The sequence below is a fragment of the Wyeomyia smithii genome, chromosome 3, assembly GCF_029784165.1.
Source record: "Wyeomyia smithii strain HCP4-BCI-WySm-NY-G18 chromosome 3, ASM2978416v1, whole genome shotgun sequence".
NCBI classification, from domain to species: Eukaryota; Metazoa; Arthropoda; class Insecta; order Diptera; family Culicidae; genus Wyeomyia; species Wyeomyia smithii.
Genome location: NC_073696.1, coordinates 14,667,571 through 14,691,457, shown reverse-complemented (window position 1 = coordinate 14,691,457; position 23,887 = coordinate 14,667,571). Strand labels below are relative to the sequence as shown.

General features: G+C 39.8%; 1 protein-coding gene and 1 long non-coding RNA gene across 5 annotated transcripts in view; one reads left to right on the top strand and one right to left on the bottom strand.

Moving 5' to 3' along the window:
- Window positions 1-23,887, bottom strand: part of LOC129733335 (zinc finger protein ush) — a 413,663-nt gene that overhangs the window by 185,863 nt on the left and 203,913 nt on the right. Inside the window, exon 1 of one of the 4 annotated variants that reach the window (XM_055695138.1) lies at window positions 5,871-7,531. The exons of the other annotated variants lie outside the window; for them this stretch is intronic. Coding sequence (XP_055551113.1) covers window positions 5,871-5,907 — 37 coding nt within the window. The 5' untranslated portion in view covers window positions 5,908-7,531. Of the gene's footprint in view, window positions 1-5,870; window positions 7,532-23,887 lie in introns of those variants that run through there. 4 annotated transcript variants of the gene reach the window in all.
- Window positions 14,604-18,652, top strand: LOC129733337 (uncharacterized). Its single transcript, XR_008729458.1, has 3 exons — window positions 14,604-15,426; window positions 15,483-15,851; window positions 15,917-18,652. It is a non-coding gene; the product is annotated as an uncharacterized LOC129733337 (long non-coding RNA).

The window sequence follows — 23,887 nt, the reverse complement described above, 5'->3', positions numbered from 1 at the left end:
TTCTATTGTTATTATTTTATGAATACCGTCGATAATCTCATTTACACGTTTTATATTGGATTTGTAGCTCAAAAATCTAGTGTTGAGTTTATTTTTTGTCATACCAATGTAGCAACTACTGCAGTTGTTACATGGTATTTTGTCTGCATACTATGTAGTATTGTGGATAATCATGTCTGAGCTAGACGTTCTTTCAGCATTGGAACGTACGGAAGTTGCTGGGACAATCTATTGAAGCTGTTGCTGGATATGCTGTCGGTTTCTGCTGGTTAGACGGAGTTTTTAGTGATCTGTGAATGGGCTTTGACGGCGGATTTGTTACTGTCAACGGTCCTGGTGTTTCCTGTTGGCTGTTGCTTCGGGGATTCTGCGGCGATGGAGGTGGTACTTGTGGTTCTGGCTGTGGTGGTGGTGAAGAAAGAATGTATGCTAACATTGGATCGAAGTTGGATCTCCATCTTCACTTCATTGACGATCAATGTTTTTGGGTAGTTGTTGTTGTGCAGGTGCTGGTGTATCGTTGCTTTTTTATGTTGTATGCTACAATTCCATGAGAGAAACATGACCATATGGGTGAATTTTATCACGACACTAATTTTCTGCTGCATTTTGTGGCACGAATGGTAGTTCAGCATCCTTCCCAAATGAATTGGTTTTGTGTACCATTCCGTCGTTAGCTGCTGAATCTCCTCTCTGATCACGATCATGTCCAGGTAGGGTAGCTTACCGTCCTCCTCAAGATCAACGTGAATTGCAGCCTCGGTTTCTGTCTGTTGAACACCTCTAGAACCATGGGAACCGCATCCTTCGGAACAGCCAGAAATAAATCGTCTACATATTTTCGGATTACAGGGACCATGAATGGCTGCTCAGTCAGTGCCTTATCTATGACGGAATCCAACGCTATATCCGCCAATATTGGCGAAAGAGGACTTTCCATTGCTGTTCCGTAGATGTGTCTGAAATGTCGATTTTCGCATTGAAATTAGTTTGATTTCATCCAGAAGTTTATGGCATCCAGAAACAAATCAAGTCTGTTTTAGTATCCACTCCTCTCCACTGTTCAATCATCATTCTGGTGACTAATTCTCTCGGAACGTTCGTAAACAGAGATACCACATCCAGGGATATTATGATGTGGTTCTCTGGCAGGATCACATTAGTAATTTCCTCACAGAACTCGAAAGCGCTGTTAGTGCTATATGTGCTTTTCATCGAACCTGATAGAATGCTCGCGAAGAGTTTTGATAGTCTGTAGGTAGAGGCGGATGTGTTGGGGATGACTGGGCGTAGCGGAAGATTAGCTTTGTGCGCTTTTGGTTGGCGCCACATGCGTGAACATATAGAATTGTTAATAGTGAGATGTTTGACCGTTGTGTTGTCAATCAGCTTCAGACTTGTTAGTCGATTAGCCAGCTTTGCGTACGTATTTTCGTCGCTCACTAGCGCTAGCATTTTCTCATCGTAGCTTTTCCTTTCCATAACCACCGTCTTGTTGCGTTTATCTGACGAGAGAATGCACATCTTTGTGTGTGACCGAAGTAACTCTTTCGTTTCTTTGATGGAAGTCTTGTAAAATGCCACCTTTGGGTCACTTGCGTTGTCCTGCAAGTGGAAGCCATTTACATAGTTTTCAATTATGTTGATGGCAACCTTTTTATTTAAAATATGCAAATTATTGAAACAATATAATTTTCCTGAAGAAAGCACCAACCGGTGTCGAAACGTTGGATATTTGATTTGTTTCAAAATGAAAAGACCACTGCGCCGAAATATTCAGGCGTCAATAATACGGTCGATTTTCATTTAACAAAGTCTGTAACGTTATTTTTTGTTCTATCTGAATTCTAATTATAAGGAAAACCCCACTAAATAAATAAAGCAAACTAAATCCATGTGTCACCCACGTACCAGTAAACGTATAGTATTGAAATACGGTATTTTTACCTTATACTGTTAGTGAAGACAATAAGATACTACTCTGTATTTAGTATAATTAGAAGGATGTTCTTATTAGAGACTATGCGTCATAGTAAACGTTATCAACAAAAAGTTATCGGGATCAGTGCAGTAGCGCAGCAGACGGTGATTTCAAATTTAATATGTGTGTATGGGATTTGCTACAACACCCGCTCTCGTTAGCTTTTCAAGGAAGACAGACCAGCAAAGGAAACCGACGGACCGCACTGGTTTTTAGAGATCATCTTCTCGAGCACTAGAAATTGGATCTCCCGTCTGTGTGGGATGCACCGTCATACAGGCATGTCTGTAGTACTGTTGAATTGAACTTGTCCAGTCATGTTGGTGATTATGTCCAGATTTGGTGGGTTCACTTTCAGTGACACTGATAATGATTAGCTAATGCTGGTAGCGTGTATTCATTTGTAAAGAGTGAAAGTGGTACACTTTATTTATGTCATAAAATTTATAAAGATGAATATTTCTTCTCTGGTTCTTTTTATAATCATAATAGAGTGGTAAAGTTACAGTTAAATCAGTTCAATTCAAATATTTTGCCTTTTCATTGGAAAAGTGTCCTAAGTCATGGGTTTTGTGAACCCAGCCTACCCAACATGTACCCCCGAATCAGTGCTGATAAAGGTCATTTTCCCCAGCAAAATTCTTCGAAAATTATAGCCAATCATTTTTAATTTTCACTTCCAATGATCGCAGCACTCTTTCAGATACACTAGATTTTCGTCCTAGTAACGTGCTGTTATACTCAGATGAAATAGATCGCACGCATCGTTCACGGTTACGGAATAAAATTTGACGACAACTCCAACCAAATGATCTTCACTTCAAAGCGAAAAAGAAAAACAAACAGACCACTCAACCAAAATGAACTTCACCGAAACATTTTTTCACTGGCACTGACCGATGCCTTGACAATCTTGGTTAACTGATAAACTGATTTTGTTGTCTTGCTTTCATCGCATGAAATATAATGAGGTGTTTTGACAGTTCACTTCCTGCAAAAAGCGGGAAGGGAGAACTCTGAAAGGACTGTAAAAAAATAACGTTTATGGATGCTTTTTTTCACTTTCACTCAAGAGTGAAAGCCTTTGATCCTTTCCTCTATAGGGTATTACTTTCCAAACCATCACATCTGAGGCATTTCGGAATTATTCCACTCCGTTTTAAATGGCTGGAATATCATGATCAATCTGCTTGTTCAAAATAGCTTCCAACGTGAACAAAATTTTGTGTGAAAAAATTATATAGGGAGGAGCGCGCGTCTTTAGTAGCAATCGAGGTCTGGCAACCCTTTCGGCAATTTTTCAGCGTGAATCTTTTTTTTTTTTAAGGCTCCGTATTCAAGGTCATTTTCGATTATTTCATGCAATGAATGCTATGACTTATGAGCATTTCACGAGCCATTTTGCTTGCCGATCGGGCTGGATTTCGCTGTATACGTTTGTCACTGCCAGGCTTGTAAAAAGTCACTGCCAGGCTTGTGAAAGGTCACAGTAGAACAACTTTTCACTGCGATAATCGTCTTTTTTTTTCTTCTGACGGTGGCAAGACTCACTGTCTAAATACATTCTGGAACAAACATGTCAAACGAGTACTCGCCACCACGACGACATTTTCCTCAAACGTATTTTGACATTTTTGCTTACGCACGTTGTGTGAGGATATTTGAAAAATTACTTATGTTATTGATCTTGTTTGATCTTGTATTTCTCAATATATATAGAACGGAGTAAACAGAAACAGGCCAAAAAAACATCGCCAAGCGAATTACAGTGTACATCTCTTTGATGCGTGAGGGTCGCTTGTGTCGCAACTTCGAGCTGTATATCGTACCAGCTTCAGTTAGCTTCGAAACCGCCGTACTTCGCTTGCTCTTCTGACAACAGCAAACGTACGAGAGTCTGATTTTGGCTGCTTTGCCGCTTGTCTTTGGTGCCTTCTCAACTTGTTGACGGTTATACAGTTGACGGAATACTAATGTACTACAACGTTCGGGTAGCTTAAAAGAGTCTGCAGCGCAGTCCATCCTCTTTTTCAAATTTCCTCATTCTATCACCTACACCGCGCCACCTGCTTGTTGCGTTAGTCCTCTCCGTAGAAATTTAAGTCAATCACACAGGTTTTTTCATCATTCAGGTAGCAGTTTTGTTCATCATCACATCGCGATTCCATTTAATCGAATTTGCAAGTTACATTGTATGGTAGTAGCAAAGTAATGGAAATATGCGTGTTGGTGCTGGAAATCCTGTCGATCTGGTGGCTGTAACGGAGTATTCAATTGAAGAAGTGTTATCCTTTTTCAGAACACATTTACTGTGAAAATTATTACACACAGAACAATGTTTGTTTTTCATTTGAGCTTTAGAGCAATGTAAGTATACTGTATCAGGTAGCAAACAATGAACGAATGAAACCAACACTAACACGTTTGTCCTTCTCGCAGATTCACAGATCCTTGAACCGTAACTTTCTTCGCAAGTTATATGGCAGCAATATCCACCTGGGTGCCATAATAGAATCGCACCCTATCCAAGCCATCAGACACATTAACGACGGGCAATAATTACCCAGCGTGGTTTACTGATAAACCGGATAAAAACGCAATATAATTCAAATCTTATCTTCACCGAAGAAAAACTGTTCCAGCATGGAAGAGGGGGATTGCCTGTGCCACCGAACGGGGGCAGAGGGCTGCATTATAAAATCTCGCAACACGCACCATTCATGCAAATTCCCGACACACGCCCGTTCGCCTAGATACAGCTTATAGCCCTTAAAACCAGCCAAGGCAATTATAATTAAACACATGATTATCACGCGGAAAACACTCGACTCTCGGTTGTAAGGCATAAAGGCAAGAATACTAGCGGCAGTTGCTTTAGACTGCCTTGATGTCGACATGTCGCCGAGACGGTTGTTATTACAGGTGTGTGGCTTTTCGTGTGTGTATGTGTGCTTGTGTTCCGCATCTAATGCCAGCAGGATATACCTGGGTTGGAAGGCGCTCCGTTGCCCAACTTTCGTCCGGTTGGCCCATTCGACGACAACTGCGATAGCGCACAGGTAGTTGAGGATAATACTCTACGCGACGCCAGTAATCCTTATCTGTTGGACTTTTACACGCCATCTGCGACGTTATGGACTTAAGACTTCGATATATTAAAGATAACATTGCGGGTAATATAGGTGCAATCGTTGCTATTTTTACTATTCATTAGAAATTCATTAGAGTGTATGGAGCAAAAATAATCGTACAAAAAAGTGTCTAACCATTCGCTGTAGACTCTGTGGCTGCGAATGATAATATTGTGAACGTTATCGGAGTTGCAGTCATTCCCCTGAATTGGCTCTCCTAGATCGAGCGATGAATAAGGCCTTATCGGAAAGCTTGCACGTCATGTCTAGCAGCACACTGTGCATGATTCAACTAATGCGTGAGTTATATTATTCCAATGGGGCGGGTGGTGTTATTCATCCCCAAATCGTAAAAGCATTTTCCGCCGAATCTCGACCATAAAACATCACTTCCATAAAATGTAAACGTGGAAACAAAAATAACCACTTCAATCCCCATTTAAACGAGGCAAAACCCTTTTAAACTTAACATAAACTGTTATAATAACAGTGAAGAGTCCCACTAGCGGAGCATTTTGATATAAAAATAAGCTGGTATCTGCCACAATAAATACAGTGAACTTCAATTCGCAATTTGCGTCTGCAAACACAAACAATAGAGAGTGCACATTGACAAGTCGTATAATTTTTACCACCAAACATAAAACTAAAAATATTGGCACTCGAATCGCTTTGCGCTCGTCGTTCGACGCAGCTAGCGCGAAATTGGTCAAATCCCGAAGATAAATAAATATCTAAATTGCAAAACAATAACCTACCCATTACGACTGCTTCAAGGCTCAACTCAACGGTCATAGTCTGTCGTTGGTCCACGCTGCCTACCGAGTGGGCTTATGCCTTTGGTGTGGCCACGTGTCGAACTCCGTTTTTTTTTTGCTGTGCACTGTTATTACCAACTCCCGAACTGTGGAGGATTTTCACACTGGCGAAAATAAACACATATAGCGCGACTCTCTGCCAGAAAGCAATAGAAAATTTCAAACCGATTAAGCAACTTCACTGGTGCACACACCGGCACTCGAGGACACGCACGCGCGACAATTGCTCAGCAACAATAGCAAATATGGCCGTTGCAACCAACGACTATTTATTTTCGCCTTGTTCGTGTTATTATTTCATTCCACGAGAAAAGGATGTCACCGCGATGATAACAGGCCGTTCCGGTACCTGCTCACGGCCGGAGCACCGATTGGCAACGAAATCGTCCGGCCAGAATCTGCTAGGACCACACGCGGAGTGCTCGAAATCGCGTGGTGGCACCGCCGCAGTTGTTTTATTTTGACGTTTATGTTTTTATGATGATTCTTTGCGTCGGTACCGTCGAATATGTCGATGATTGCGGTCAACACTTTGCCGGCAGCAGTCAGCTCGCTGGTTCTTGGCGCGTTTAAGAGTCATTTGAGCAAGATACGGCGGAATCGCATAAAATGTGTATTTTTATTTATTGAATGCTTGCTTGTTTCTCGCGGCTACGACTGCGTTTCCGACACTTTTTCTGTGGTTGTTATTGAAGTTAAAATCGCGTCGCACACAAGTTGTAGGTATATACACGACAGAGAGAGAGCGAGGGACACCAGGACGAAGATCCAAACGGTTAGATTGCGATGGAAATGCTGATTTTGTATTTGCGCTTTCCACCAACCGCTGGCTGCAGCACAACGTCTATCGGACGTTTTTTTATCGTTTTCTGTTGAGTAACAACTTTGTTCACAATCTTCTCGCTTTTATCGGCGGAAAAATATTTCAACTTCAATATTTATTACAAACATGAATAAAATTACACTGTAGTCGCATCGGAACAAAGAACCAGCAAAAACAAAAAATATCGCTTCGCAAATAAACTTTTGTTTGACAGGTTGTCGGCGGGTGGTTGCACGTGCGAAGTAATGCCGTTGTAACGTTATATAGTATATATATTGCGACACTTTTTTCCACTGTGTCACAACCCCATACACACCACCAACACTGTTGAGTTTTGCTATAAACGCTCACCCACACCAGCAGCCGCCAGTGAAGCCAGTGGAGCGAGAGAGCGAACCGCCAGTTCAAAACAGAGCCAAGGAAAAACACCTTCACGGGAAAATCACACACAATTGCGATAAAAGTTTGACATTTCCGTTTGATTGATATCGCACTAGCTGATCGTTGCGACCGATTCTACGTCAATCATGGCTTTATCGCGATCCTCAGCAACCTGTGACCTAGATTGACCCTTTTGCAAGCGCGTAACACTAGCAGCATCTATCGATCGCATCGTTTATCGATAACTGCGATAATGGTGAGTATTCATCACGATACCTGTTCGAGTTTAATCACAATAATCCACCAACTTCTAGCGAATTTTACGACACTTTCAGTCTCACCGGAAACTTTGTTTATGTGTGCTGCACACACCGAGAGCGACTAAACACTAAACCAGCGCGACGGTTTCATATTTTTTACAGGCCTCTGCCGCTGCTGCTGCTGCTTGCCTGCCTCTCGAGTGCCATGCTTGATGGCTTTAGAGTTCTCTCCGGTTGCTCTCACTCTCCTACTCGCGCGTTCGCTCGCTGCTGCATGGTTCCTAGGAACGGGAGAGCGTAATTACGGTTGATGATGGCTTCGAACCCAACGAAAATATACAAGGAAGGGACACACTAATGGCTATATGTCGCCTGTGCTATCTCATGACAACATTCATTCCCCCTCGGTGCTATCGGTTCTCCGGCTCCGGGATGGACTAGTAGAGTGCAGCACAGCACAGTGCAGGTTCCTATCGTTGCGTTCTATCTGTACGCCCCACGAGAGATGGCAGCTTATCTTCAATGGATCGCGCGAGATACCATTCAGCGGTCAGGCAGACCTATAGCTTCCCCTTAATCAACGATGCTGCTGCAGGCTTTTTTCCGGCCAGCGACGGCACGTGACTTTCTAGCAAAAGACCACGGCGATGGGGTGGCAGGCAACCATGCGACAGTCTGTTCGACGACGATTTCAATTTGTAGAAGCCGATGCTAGGTAAGTAAGGGTTGGTCTCACAATCCCTCTCCCGAACTAGGTTGCGATTTCCGCGCTGAGTTGCTTTGATTTTGAACAAAGCAAAAGGTGACGTGACTTCTGCACCGGGATAGTGATATTTTGTTTGTTTAATCAGATTTAGCAGATGATTTTCACACGGTTTTTTCTGGTGCCAGGATTTCCCCTTAGAGAGTGTGTTTTATGACTTGTAAAGCCAGTAGTTTTGGAATAATGAACTCTTCACGAGGATGAAGAGACTGAACGTTGTTTTGAAACTGATATTGATATACACTTTTTATTGATATACACTTAAATACTATTTTTGAGGCTATTACCACATCATTGAAGAGTATTCAGATTTTCATAAGAGAGACATGTGAGTTTCTCTTAACGTCGTCTTGATTAAATATAAACTATCTTCGTTTGAAGAACCATCTCTCATATACAACCTCAAGATTTCAACAATTATCAACGACATCAGCATAGTTTGAATTGATGTCTCGGTAGAAATCGGTTGAAACTCGGTAACAAAAAACGAAGCCTTAGCTTCTTCTCTCTAAATAAATTTTTTTTTTACTGAAAGCAATATTTCATATTTGTATACTCAAAAAAATTTTTGAAGGTGGTTTATTACTTGTTAAAAAAAGTCGAGAAAGAAAAAAGTTATACAAAAATTAAATAAACAGGGGAGCTCGTAGCCTCTTTATTGACCCATTACTTTACCCTTCCCTTACAATGAATTCCAGAGAAAGAATTCCAATAAAACCTCTCCAGGAAGTTTATAATTGCTGATACTTGGCAGGGTAACTAACGAGGCTCGGTAAAGAAGATCAGTAGAGTCTATATATAAGTGTGTAGAGGGAAGGGTACAGGTATAAAAATCCGTCACTTACCACGGTTACGAAGTGACCTTCCTTTCCGTTAGTGATGCAGAGTCTCTGGCAAGAACAGTTGTAACACTTCCTTCTTTTTTTCCCTAATCTACCGTAAGAACGTAGCCGGCGCCGTTATCGATCTATACAAAGCAGAATCTATCGTTTATTGAAGGTAGTAAGTTGATCCCAAATTAGCCATCTTTCGGAGCTTCACTTCAGCTTCACGCAACTTCACTACGAAATGTCAAATTGCTACGAAATGCTCATATTGAAAAAAATCAATTAAAAACAAAATTTCAAACGATTAAAGTTGGAATAAACGGTCTTTGATTATTTTTTCACGTGGAGTGACTTGATCCCTTATGATAGAACAGGCAGCTGATAATCTGAAAAAAAAAAAAACGTCTAATCTAAGCAGCCAGGCCTGGCCAACGATAGACTGGTAATAGGAGTTGCATAGCCATATGGTTACAGAATCCGCTTTGACAAGCGGGTGGTAGTGGGTGCGAATCTGAGTAAAATCAGGGTCATTCAATGTCAAAAGGCTTAAACAGGTAAATGTATATCACTTGCTCACAAAAATAGTGATTTTGTTTTCAATAGAAGTACGGAATACAGCAGATATGACGGGTAATATCGTTTGCATTAATACGAATACGCTCGTTCCGGCATCTACAATATCTTTGGTACTTTTGAACAATCAGAGCATCGAAAAAAAAGCCTGGTGCCGAAAGGCCGATGAATTTGAGTAACAAGAAGCGCCAAAAGATGTTGAAGAGGAAGACCGAGGGAAAAGTGGCTACATCGCTGCTTGCGCTTGACCGGGAGGTCGGTGCAACCTGGCGAATATGGACATACATGTTAGGAAGCCGTAGTCCCGTCCACCGGTCTCGGCGCTGCAGGCAATGGTGCAGCGGCTGATAGTCACGTAGATTGTCTCGAGAAATCGCGACGTGACCAATTCACCCTGAATGGCAACGACTGGCAGGGCACTTCGTATTTTACTTCCCCCACGAAGGAAATGAGCTCCGAGGTGAAGCTGATTTCACACACCAAGTTTCCCAAAAAGTTGCTGCTGTGGCTGACAATCAACGAGGAAATTTATAGTACGAAGTGCCTGCCAGAAGTTGCGTTGTTCATCAAAAAATACTATAAGGCCGAAGACAGGGTGTTTTGGTCGGATCTAGCGCCGGTCCAGTACTCGAAGCGACCGTTGGAGGAAATGGAGCGGCTAAATATCAATGTCGTACCGAAGTCGGCAAACCCGCCCAACGTCTTCCGTAAGATCTACTCAAACAATTTTGTCGCAAAAACTGAGGTGGAACTGACAAATAAAACGAAGAAAGAACTCAAAAACATGTTTACACGCATGTTTTCGTCCGTCATGGCGAATGTTCCGGTTAACTACCGGAAGACCGCTCGCAAGGGAGTAATTTTTTTCTTGCAAGTAAGCGAATATAATGCTTCCATGGGTAATTTATCAAGCCCAATCATCTGTCTTAATATTATGCCATATGGCTTCACCTGACATATAAACTTCGAAGTTTAACAACTATACTTAAAATTTCTAACGATGAAAATGTTCTTAGCAGTTAGAGAACAGATTGATCTGCAATATGCAATATAGTTTGTGCTAATTATGCATGCGGTTGCAGAGTAAGAAGAGTTTAAATGTCTTCGATGTAAAAATTGGTTTCTCTCCGCGGGGATTAAGAGAGGTAGAAGAATATAACTTACTCTCATCAATAGTGATAATGCTAAAAAGAGAAGTGCGGAATACAGCAGACACCCGGGAAATTTCCCAATAGATCAACGTTTCTGGTCGCAGTGATTTGCATTAAACTCTCTTGAAATTAGTAGATTTTGATGTTTACGCGCTAATCATAGATTTATATCTTTGTTCAACCGAACTTTGGATAAAGTTGGATAAAAAATAGTAACGTTAGGCATATAGGCGACTTTAGAAAGTGTCTAGTCATTTATTTAGGTAGCATGTTATATTTTCTCAGGTTATTTCAGGAAGTATTTTCGTTTGGATTTAACAAACTCGTTACCCTAAAAGTTGAATATCTCCGCAACAGCACATATTGCGTTTGGTGGATAAGTGGTTGTTATGTAAAATTTTCCGCTGAACATATTGGTGACATCAGATTAAAAAAAAATGGTATTATGAGACTGGCAACACTGTATGAAGAAGCTAATGATGCCATTCAATTGGAAATTACAGAATCTTTAACAATTGTTTCTAATATTGTCTGTAGTTCTTACGGTTATGATTAGAGACAGTGGTAATTCGCGGCAAAACAGTTGAAAATTCGCGGGTGGCATAATAGAAAATATTCGAATTTCGCGGTAATTTCGCGGCACCCGTTATCTTCAGAAAATACTAAATAAAATGATTTTTTCTCTGGTTAAATCAAGAAACAACTGTTTTATTTAATATAATGTTCGGTAATTTAACCGCACAATCCATAATTACTTTGCATTACTAACTAAAAGCACGTGCTGTGTCAAATTATTTTCAGTTACATTGTGGTGTCGTTAGACACGTATTATTCATGTTATACTGGCTCACGCTGCGTTCCGTATCTACCGAGTTTCCGGTAATCGATAAATATTCAATGGCCAACCGGGAAAAATCAGAAAAACGTTCGCGATTCAAATACCTGCCTAAATTTTAATACCAATCTCACTGTCGATAATTTAAAAAAAGATGCTGGCTTGTAGGCCTCCCTCATTCATCTTACAACTTGGATTTTATGGCTGCACTCTCAGGAATTCTATCATGCACGTCACCAATCGCAAAATTCGATTAGGACTGACCAAATCGAGTTGTATGGAATCGGTTGTAATACTGTTTCATGTTATTGGTTGCGTAGAAAACGACCTTCCATTGCCATCTAGGTGCCCATTAATCTTTTGCTTTGTCCTTGTTGCTGGTTTTCATGAATTTCGTAGGTTGAAAATTGAAATGTTTCATGATTGTCACAGAATGTTGCTGTTTTTATTATTTTCGCGGCATTTCGCGGGTTTTTGTGAATTTCGCGGTCGAAGCTAGATTTCGCGGAATTCGCGGCTTCCGCGAAATCGCGATTTACCACTGTCCCTAGTTATGATAGTTTTTACAAACATAAAAAATGATGTTTTGTCGAAAAATGGAAAAATTGAGGACCCCACAATTGGCGGGGGGTTGTTCGATTGATATTAAAAAGTTTCGACCGAAATCAAGTCACTTTATTCATTTTGAAGCGAATTGCAGAGAGTCGTTGCATTTGTCTGATAATGGAATAACCCACTTGTATCAAAAAACATATTCTTAAAAGGTTCTGTACGAAAAACGGTACAACTTTATATCCCCTGAGGAAGACCAAGTTCAAAGGTCGAAACGTCGGACATAAAACCTAGTAGCGTTTTGATACACCCCCAAGACTGAAAAAGCCGTATTTCCCTCGAAAAATCTGGTAAAACTTTATGGTCATCATGAGCGATTTCCGAAAAGTCACATATTTATTATGGCATGTTATTTAAAATAAATTATTGAAAAGTTGTTTATTGGATTACAGAATTTCTGTTAATAAAAATATATTTTTAAAGTAAATGATCTATTTATTATTTCATCTTCGAAGAAAAGTGAACAGATTTCAACAGCAGAAATGTGTCTGATTTCTCCTCTGAATCGTTCGCCTATTCATTCGTATAATCCGACTAATTTCTTTTCCAGCGATTTCAATAGATTAATATAACTATGGATGATCTCTAAACATCGTATTAATAATTATCGATTACCACAATAATTTTATAGAACGATTTTCCACACGGTTTTCATAATTACAGGTAGTATATCGGGAGCTGACAGAGGGCCACATTTAATGAAAAAACTCTTCTACGTATATGTCCTAACCTTAATCTACTCGAAGTTATTGAACTTTCTTCGATTCCTTTCTATAAAAAGCTCTAACTTCAAGTGTATATCACTTAGAGAAACTCTATTGGTTTCATTTGAAAGCTGAGAAAATTTTCTTTTGGAAGCAGCTTCTACATGTCTAAATAAATGTAAAAAAATATTAATTGGGAAGCAGAGATGTTCAAAAGTAGTACTGTTTCGTACGTATTTAAATGTTTTCTCAAGAAAATCACTGTAACATTATTGTTTTTTTGCTCAAATTAATGCTTCTAACCGCCCTATAGGTTCGTTTTTTGACACCAACTATCTATCTGCTTTAGTTTTCGACAAATTACAATTTTAATGCATTATGTTTCGTGGTTTGGCTGCTGGTTTTTGGTCGATGGAGGTTCTCCATTAAACATGCTGCATTAAAATTGTAATTTTTCAAAAATTAAAGCAGACAGAAAGTTTATTCCAAAGAATAAGCTGTTTGAAGCGTTCAATATTGGTATAAAAACAGTAATGTTAACCACGAATTTTTGTGTGAGGAAAAATCAAAACACGCTGAAAACGGTACTTTTTTGAGCATATCTGCTTTCAAAATTTTATTTTCAATAGAACTGCTCTAAGTGGTATACACTTGAAGTTAGAGCTACAATATGGAAGAGTATCCCTGAAACTTAAAAGTTGAATAACTTCGAGTAGATTAACGTTAGGGCATAGGCGTAGAAGAGTTTTTTTTTATCAAATGTGGCTCTCTATCAGCCCCTGAAATTCTCGCTTTTTTACCAATACCCCTGTGTTTCATAAACATGATTAAAAAAATCAAAATATGGAAGTTTTTTTTTCACGCCGAGTTCAAGTGTTTTTCACGCGAACTTTGAAATTCATGCGACTGTTATTTAACGCGCCAAGTATCTTCCGCGTAAAAACCAACTTCAGTGTACAGTAAATCCCAATTGTTTCATCATAACAACCATCCAAGACCTAATCAACAATAGAAGCAAAGCATCCAACCGTCTGTCAGAGAAGCATAGAACGAACCGAAACCCATCGCCAATTTGGGGTGGCCGCAGGGTGGACGACCGTCCCCATCGTTTCTGTAGTAAACGTGCTCAGCACCCGCCAAGCGTCGATCAACGTGACGCCAGGCACTAGGCACCGAAAGTCCGGTTGTTGGTAAGTAAGTTCCTGCAACAGTCAAACTAAAATAAACCAGAACACAACCACCAGTCAGTTTCTGGCAGTTTCGTAGGTACCTGTTATTTTATTTGATATCGAAGTTAAGGTATTTACTTACTCACCAGCCACGCTGTTGTGGTGTTCGAGAGATAGAGGGAGAAACCGGCGAAGAGAGCTAGCACACTTGTACTTCTCGCGAGAGTGCGACTCAGCAAGCACGTTTTGTTGTTTGTTTGCCGCTGCTCTGCTGCTGAGTACCGCCACCGCCACCGTCTGGCTCTTCTTGACGCGCTAGGCGGTGCGGTGTAGAGTGTGTAGGATAAGGGTGGCGGCGGCTGCTGGTAGACGAACAAGCCGGGCGACAACCGGAGGCAAGAGAAGGCTGAAAATGATCTCCAAGTGTTGATAAGATTTTATTTATTGATAAAATTTTTATACCCCGGCACAGGCAGAGTAGAATGCGAACGAGGCAAATGAAACGCTGCTGGCCTGAAACTGGGATCTGTTGGTGTGTGCGAATGCTGATGTTTGTCATTGATAAGCCGGATATGTGTTGGTGAATAAGAGCATATACACTCGTCATCGCCGGCTGTGGCAAGCGTTGGCATGGCATGGCATGGCTCGGATCTGGAGAAGTAGGCGAAACCTGCCAAGTCCTCCAAGCAGGCGAGGGTACGGAGCGTTGTCTGAGCGTCGTCAAGAGTGTTGAAAAGAAGTGAATTGCGAGCTAATGAAAAAAGGCAAGACGCAGGCAAGTCTGCCAACAAGAACGAAGACAGATAGGGCGATCGCGCTTCCAAGTACTCTTTAGCTCATGTTGAGCGACTCTGTTTTTGGAACTTTGAATAATCAATATCGCGTTCATCGCGGGCCCCAACTTCGTTGTCCAGTGAGTAGTGCTAATGAAGAAAACGGGTGGCAGTGGAAAGCGAGTGAGTGAGCGAGCGAGAGAGGCGGAACGCGAGATTAAAAAAATCAGATTGTCATATCAAGATATTACGCGATGACGAAGAGTTCCCGTAGCAGACCAGCAGCGCAGAGTGCAGTAAAAAGTGCCAGACCGTGGACGTGGATTCAAGTGAGCCGTAGACGCCGAGGAGAACGGTCAACCAACGTGGGTTGGGTTGGGTTTGCTTTGTTCGGGTCATGACACCAGCGTCATGTGTTTTGTTTTGGGCTGTTGGACGAATGGATTGAAAGGGCGAAAAAAAAACCAGCCTGTCAAGCAGACCCCAACCTGAGCGGACGTCACCTGCGTTTCGGGGGAGTGAAATCCGATCGAACTATGGAAAATGTCTGACAAAATGGACATAATTTTGATACATTTTATTCAACTCAACACGAACGAAAACTATGTTTAGTGTTTAAGAAGCAGTAACAGTCGTTTATTTCTTCAAGCTAGAAAAAATAATTGCTTTTCTCTTTGACAGATTCAAGCTCACTATCCTTCTGGGATGAGACGATATCAGCTGGAGGAATCGTGAGCTGAAAGCACACTCGCACACATACAACCAGAGAGGTAGAATCCACCAGAATCCCAAGCACATTGCTTATCGGTTCATAATCTGCTTCGCGGAAAGACCATTGAGTCTAGCTGACACAGAAGCGGGAAAGCGGAAACTGTTTTTTGTGCAGCGATGAGAAGAACGGGGACGGCAAGTGGAGCGGCATTGTAGATGCTTTCCTGCTGATAAGGCACCTTCCGAATTCCCACCGAAGAACTTACTCTAATTTGGATGCATTCGTTGTCATTCGCACAAAGTCTCGAGTCTGCTTGCTATCCTCCGGACTTGGTCCAGGTTCGTTGCTCGTAATTCGTTATCGATCCATCGATGCTAGAACAAGTAAATCCTTTTGTTCGCAGTTCTCTTCTTTTTTTTTTTTTCAAATGACCCGCTGGCAACGGCAGTATGAAGAGCGATAAGAGTTCAAAAGAAAGCCATTCCCCAATTCTGACCAACTTCTTTTGAAGGATCTTCGACCTGCACGAGAGCAGATGGATGTGGGTGGTCGATATCCGCACGCCAATCTCTACATACTCGGCACACACATAAACTCGGCACATGTGCGAGAAGGTTCGCTGGTTTTTACGTGGCGATAGACGGGAAGCAGCGAAGCAGTGCGAGGGAAAGCTTTTCGTTATCGCAAGAACCATACTTCGCTTATCGCTCCGGTCCGATCAACAATTTATACACAATACAGACCCACCACCGCCGCTCCACCACCAAAACCACCACCACTGCTGCCTGTTCAGAGACCAGCCGCCATTCATCCACCAGTGCAGCACCTCCGCCACTTCGTCAGTCGGTGGTCCATTCATCCATCCATCCATTCGGCTCCAATCTATGGCTCTCGCGGCTAAACGTACTTTTTCCGCAACTACAACGGTATATCCTCCTGCCTGCCCGGTACCGCTGCGACCAATTCGGCGCGAACGATTGTCCTTCCTGGCGTCCTGGATATATGTAGAGAGAGAGAGAGAGAGAAAGAGTACTCGGGGAACTCAGAGTCGGATTCGAGGATAAAGGTTTTGGCAGCTTTGACAGTGAGTAATTATTGAATTAGATTTTGCAAAACTAAAGCATTTTCTTTTACAAACATATTTAAAGTCAAATTTATATTATTTTGACATGACTTTTTAACTAAATTTCATACCCGTTTTTGCTAATAGTCTTTTCAATTTGCAACAACATCAAAGGATGAAATCCTAGAGTTGCGATTCAGAATTGTTCAGAAATGAACAAAAATATACAAATGTAAGTAAAACTCTTTCTTAAATTTGCAACAAGAATTTATTCTGAAGTTGAAAATGACAATGCCTGAGCTGAGACACAAAACTGAAACACGGTAATAATTGTATAACGTTCGAATAATTAATCCAAAATCGTAAACATTTCGCAATCCCTAATAACTATTTTTACAAATTTTAGGTTTTTTTAAACAGATTAGTTTTCCAGCTTTGTGGATGTTTTTATTTTTCAGTTCATCGATTTGCTGAATATTTATCGATTTGATGAATCTTTTGAATTTTGATTCTTGTTCCTTGAAGGATTCTCTGAAGCTTGGACACATTACTGTCTCAGATTCGCAAATAATTACAGGTCGGACTCGATTATCCGGAACATAAAAAAAAAATCATTCCGAATAATCGAGATTTCCGGATAATCAAATCACAGAAAAAAACATTCAAACTTGCGTTTAACGAATATAAAATAAATATTTCCTTTTCTTATTTTACTTGTATGATGCAGTGGCGTAACCAGAAATTATTTCTGAGGCGAAAAGGTGTGATTTCTTCGAACCTGTCCCAAACATGCCGGAATTGACATGAATGATAACAAATATGCCGGAAGGATGGTAAAGGTAGAATTTCGGATTGAAAATTGAAAACGAACGCCAAAAAATGAAATTCCGGATAATCGAATTCCGGATAATCGAGTCCGACATGTATTATATTTATTTTTATATTTTACGATTCTTTTCTTAAGATTTTGGGGTTCCTAAGTGGTTTTAAGGTCTTTGAATTTCTGAAAATGTGGTTTACTTAAAAATTCTAATCCTATCATGTCAAGATTCCTGGATGCTTAGAATGTTGGATTCGAGATTTTCGTTATTTTTTAATCTTGGTTCTTGAATCTGAGGATTACTTAATTCTTTGATTCACGATCTGTAGAATTCTTTAACTTATCGTGAATTTTATTTAATTATTGATTTCTGAATTCTGCGGTCTAAACATTTTTGAATTTTCTATTCCTGGATTTGATGCCTTTACTCTTGGATCCCTGGAATAGAGTGTTCATGTACTTTAGCATTTTTCGAATGTTAATTGCACGATTTCGGATCCAAGATTCTTGGATACACACAATGCTAAATTTATTTGGATTTTTTAGCTGTTGAATATTTGGAATATAATTTTTCGGATTCATCATTTTGAGGTGTCAGATATATGGTTTATACTACTTCTCGCTTTCTAAGTTCTTTGATTCGTTGATTTTTTTTATTGTATCTCGGATTTTTTGCATTTTTGAGTTCTAGATTTAAAAATTCTTGAATTTTTGGATTATTGGAAGAGTTTTGGATTTTGGATGCAACTGTAGTATGCTGGATTTGCTTGTTTTTGGATTATGCGATTCAACGATACCTCGAATCCTGTTTTTTATGTTTTTTATAACTTTAGATTTCAGGAATATTATGTTCTCATACTTTTAGACACTTTATATGTTATCTGTTGTAGATTTCCAAATTGTTGGATAGCTGGATTGTCGAGTTTAATGTTCGTCGAATTCGAAATGCCTTGTATCGAACTTCCTGGAAACTCCTTTCGGAATTTCATATTATTATATTTTTTTAAATCTTGAATTTCTGTACCGCGACGCGAGACAGGACATAACACTTATTATTCTTACAAAACATAAAAAGTAGTAAATTTACCTTTTTCGTCTACGTTGGCACAAGGAAATTAATAGAGTGACTTGAATTTCTGGTTTATTGGAAGTTGGATTAACGTTTGTATTAAAAGAAATGGACAAAATGACGAAACTTTCCATGCAGCATCAATCATAGTAACCTATGAGTCAGCAAAGAAAAAATGACAGCTCTATCAGTCAAACTCTATCCGTGATGGCGAAAACAGTAAAGCTATTTCGTTCAGAAGTGTGCGCGTTTAAAAAACGATACCTCGTCTCATCGTAAACGGACATCGTGTGGCACTTCGTGGATGCCGGATACGCCTGTTCCGGCATCTACAACATCTCGGCACTATTGGACAACAATCAGAGATTCGAAAGAAAATCCGGTTCCGGACGACCGACGACCGACGGTCCTGAGCGACAAGAAGCTTCAAAGGATGCTGAAGAGGAGATCGAGTGGAAAGTGGCTACATCGCTGCGTGCGCTTGGCCGGGAGATCGGTGCAACCGGCCAAACAGTGAAAAAGTACCTGGTGAACATAGACATACACGTCAGGAAGCGGCAGCCTCGTCCACTGGTTTCGAAGCGGCAGCGGCTGAAAAAGATGGTCAAGTCGATCACTACGTATCACTATCACTACGTATCACTACGTGGCGGTGGTGATGGACGACGAGACCTATCTCACCCTAGATGGCAACGACAGGCAGGGCACTTCGTAAGCTCCGAGGTGAAGTTCATTTGACACACCAAGTTCCTCAAGAAGGTGCAGCTGTGGCTGACAATCAGCGAGAAGGGATGCCAAAGCAGCTCTTCTTTTGCTCCGGACTGGCCGTGAACGGGAAAATTTATAATACAAAAGGCTTGCCGGAAGTTTCGACGTTCATCAATACCATAAGGGCGAAGAAGCGGTATTCTGACTGGATCTGGCGTCAACCGACTATTCGAGGCGATTATTGAAGGAGAAGGATCGGCTGGATATTGATGTGGTACCCAGGTAGGCGAACCCGCCAACGTCCTCCAGCTGCGTCCCATCGAGAATTTCTGGGCAAACTAGAAGCGTAAAATTTACTCCAACAATTTTGTCGCAAAAACAGAGAACGAAGAAAGAACTCAAAAGCTTTTATGCATTTCAAAATTCGCAGTTTCTTAGATTTTTTAGTTTGGACTGTCGAGATTTTTATATTTTTAAACTCATAAATCTTTGGTTCTCGGCAATTGAATTGCTGAATTTTTACAAGATTGGATTAATAGGAAGCTCAGAAACTTTGGATTTTGGATATTCGGGGATTCCCAAATTGTAAGGTTCCCAAATTATTGGTATCTAAATTTGGCGGTTCTGTGGCTTTCAAACTCTCTTATTCCTCAATGCTTAGTTTCTTTTATTCTTGGATTCCTTAGATTCTTGTACTTTTGGATTCCCTGATTGTTACTTGTTTGATTTCGGATCCTATCACTTCAAGATTCCTGGATACTCTTGGAGCTTCGGAATGTAGGATTTTTGGCTGCACTTTTAAATCTTAAAGTCTTTAATTTACGGATTTTCAGATTCGTTTCTTTTTAATTCTTCGCAATTTGGGTTTCAGGCTTTAGATGCTTTGAATTGTCGTGCATTTTCGGATTTTTGGATTCTTTAATTTTTCAGATGATTCTTGGAATCCAAATTACTCAATTGTTGCATTTTAGATTCTTTTAGTTTTGAGCAAAATGAGCTAAAAATACGAAAAAGTTACCTGGCCTTTTTTGATTTGAATGAAACTTTGCACACTTATTTTACTCAGGAAATTGAGTGTTTCGCGGGAGGAGGTTTATATTTAAATTCTGATATTGCTGGTTTCATGAATATTTGAACAATTACAATTGGTTATTGGATTCTGCAGATACAATTCTTATATTTTGGGTTTTTTGATTGTTGAATATTTGAATTATTGACTTTTTGGATTCACGGTTTTCGCTACTTTTAAATCCCTATTTTTTTACTGGAGAATAGGAAATTTTTTAGGATCTTTTATTCTTCGAATATTTCTCTGGATTTTTGCATTATTGGAATCTTAACTTTTTTAACTCTGATAAAAACTAAATTATTGAATCCGTGATTTTAAAATTTTCTTCATTTTATTATTATTAAATTTCTGGATTTATGTGGTTTTCGCGGTTTGTTTAGATTCTTAAGTTCTTCAATTATCGATTTCGGAAATTGTATTACTGAATTTTTGCATTTCTGGATTATTAGTGATTCTTTGTATTTCCTGACTTTTTAATCTGATACTCTTCAATAGGGCTGTCATTCGCACACTCATTGCGCTCAGTGTGTTAATTTTACATCAAGGCACAACAAAAACGGTACCTACAAATTTTGAAAACCAACAAGCACATAGGGAAAGAGCGAAAACGGAAGAACTATGAAATATATCAGCAAGTGAGAAGGGAGAACGTTAACAACACTTTGTGCTGCTTTTTGTGACACATTGTGTGAGAACAAAGTACTTTAGTTTGAACATTTTTCATTGCGTTTCGGGTAGAAAAAATAACAGAGAAAAGACATCAAGAAATGAATTTGTCGACATTTTTCAGCCGAAAGAAATAGATTTCGGAAAATAGTGTTGACAAGGAGAGGGAAGTAGACTTATGTACAAGGACCATATACACTTGGTATCAAACATTGTTTGATATTGACAAATTTATGAACTACCTGTTAATTTTTTTCATCGGTCAAAAAATAATGCTTACGTGTTCCCGTGACCGATCAAGCTGAAGTTTAGTATGGGGATTTTTTTTTGAAGACAAAACTTTTGAGCCCTATTTCTAAATTAAATTCGAAAAGTCGATTTCTATTGCCACCCTGTGTACAAGACATATTGCGGCTACTTCCGAGAAGAAACGATTTTCAGTGTGAAACAAAACCCATTGAGTGGCACTCAAAATTAGTTCCAAAATTAATTCAGCAGGAATTAAATTAAGTTCCGAAATCAAAAAATTAATTTAATACAATATTCGTTGTACCAAATTGAACATACCACGTAGAAAATGAATTTTTTACAGCGCATCAATACATATAAATGTTCTAGATTATTGCACGCGTTTGTCAAATCCGATAATCATTGCCCCAAGCAACACACAAGGAAAGGCACAATGTGTGGTGTCGCACAATTTGGCAAATGCACAAAGTGTGTTCAGTTGTATTTTTTCGGTGCGAAAGAAATACAAAAGAGCGAATGGAGAGAAGAGAACACATAAAAAATATCGGGAGTGGCACACACGGTTTGTTGGCAAATGTGTTGTGTACAAATGTGTTTCTGTTTTTTTTTTTTTAATTTTGGGATCTCTGGAATGTTATGTACATTTGAATATTTTGGGTGATATTTTAGATTTCCGAATTCTCGGATTTTTGATGGATACGCTGTTGGGATTTTTGCTTTTTGGATTTTCCTGGTATTTTTTTTAGTGCCTTTCTTTTAGTTTTAGTTTCTTGGATTCTTCGGTTTTGAAGTTTTCGAATTTTTGTTCACTGGATTCTCTGGATCTTTGCATTTTGTTTTTGGAATTCTGAGCCGGATAGAGGCCCACGACTTCGAGGCAGACTTGGATGTGTGCTGTCGACGAGGATGCCGGAGCAGCGGGTGTAAAGGGAGACTGGAGAGGAGCAGCCCAAGACCGAGTTTTGTAGAGGCGTATTCTGGATTTGGCATAGGTTCTCAACGATATGTCGCCAACAAAGTAAGTAATTAAGTATTCTTGGATTTTAGAATTATTGGCCTTTGGGTTCGAATCTCGGCTACTTTTCTTCTTGGATTCTGGATTTCGAGGGTTATTTTGCGTTCGGACTCCCGCAATTTAATGTGAAAGTATTGTGCAGCTGATAAGTGATTATTTATAGCTGATTCTTTTATTCATTTTCCCTGTTGGATTCTTAAATTCATAGTTACTTGAATTTTTTTGGTATAAAGTTCTTTGAACATTTGTTCGCCAAAATTTTTAGATCTTTCGAATAATTATAAAATTAGGTTTTAGTAGTAAGGTTTTATATTCTCGAAAATCGGAGAACGGAATTGTTGCATTTTTAGATTCTCAGAGTGCTGTGAGTTTTGTGGTTTTGTGATTCTACGATTCATGAGTTATTTTATTCTTGGATTCTGGATTTCTTTGAGCATTTTGGTTGTTTTGGTTTTTCAATTCCTGAAATATTATGTTTATGTATTTTATTTAATTTATATTTCCAAATCTCTTAATTTATATTTTCAATTCTTGGATGAAGAATCCATGTATTCATGTATGGATTCTTCATCCAAGAATTGGAAACATAAATTAAGAGATTTGGAAATATAAATTAAATAAATTACATACCTACACATAATATTTCAGGAATTGAAAAGCCAAAAAACCAAAATGCTAAGGAATTTTTATAGGTTTGGATCATAAGTTTCAGTTTGTTTAAATTTCCGAATCTAAAATCTATTTCTTGTTTTTTTTTCAGGTTAAAATTCGTATATATATCATAAGGATTTCAAACATAGGTGATGTAAAAAGATGATTTTTTAAATAAGTTGAGTATCGGCTCTATTATCGTCAGGTTTGTCCTATTGTTGTCCGCGGGGCAGCAAGATGCTCTGCAATATGAAAAACCACCATGCAAGAAATTAACGTTGTTGGACAACATTTTCTCTCGTGAGGATGTATTCACAGCGCTTACTAAGCTTGATGAATCGAAAGGGGCTGGAACTGATGGATTAGCTCCTATAGTATTGAAAAAGTGCGCCGAGTCGCTAGTTGGTCCGGTAACATTGTTGTTTAATCGATCGCTGGATGAACAAACTTTCCCGACTTTATGGAAGACGGCCAAAATGATACCCGTTCACAAATCAGGGAGCACACGAAAAGTTGGAAACTACCGCGGAATATCTATTCTCTGCTGTCTAGGGAAGCTTCTGGAAACTCTGATGCATGTGGTCATGCTATCCGCAGTTAAATCGATAATATCGAACGATCAGCACGGTTTCGTCCCGCGTCGCTCTACAACAACTAACTTGCTATGTTACGCCAGCGTATTATTTCGGGAAATTGAATGTCGAAATCAAGTGGACTCGGTATACATCGACTTCTCAAAAGCATTCGATACCGTTCCGCACACCTTCGCAATTGAGAAGCTGAGGCATATGGGCTTCCCCGATTGGATATCCGACTGGTTAATGTCGTACTTGACCGGTAGAAGCGCATTCGTCCAGGTGAACTCTACACACTCTAGAAAGTTCGACATCCCGTCTGGAGTTCCACAGGGTAGTGTACTGGGACCGCTGATTTTCGTGCATTTCATTAACGACTTGTGTCAACGAATTTCTTCTGCAAAGCTGCTTTTCGCCGATGACCTGAAAATTTTCCGAATAATTAAGTCCATGTTGGATTGTATTTGCTTGCAAAAAGACATCGATATA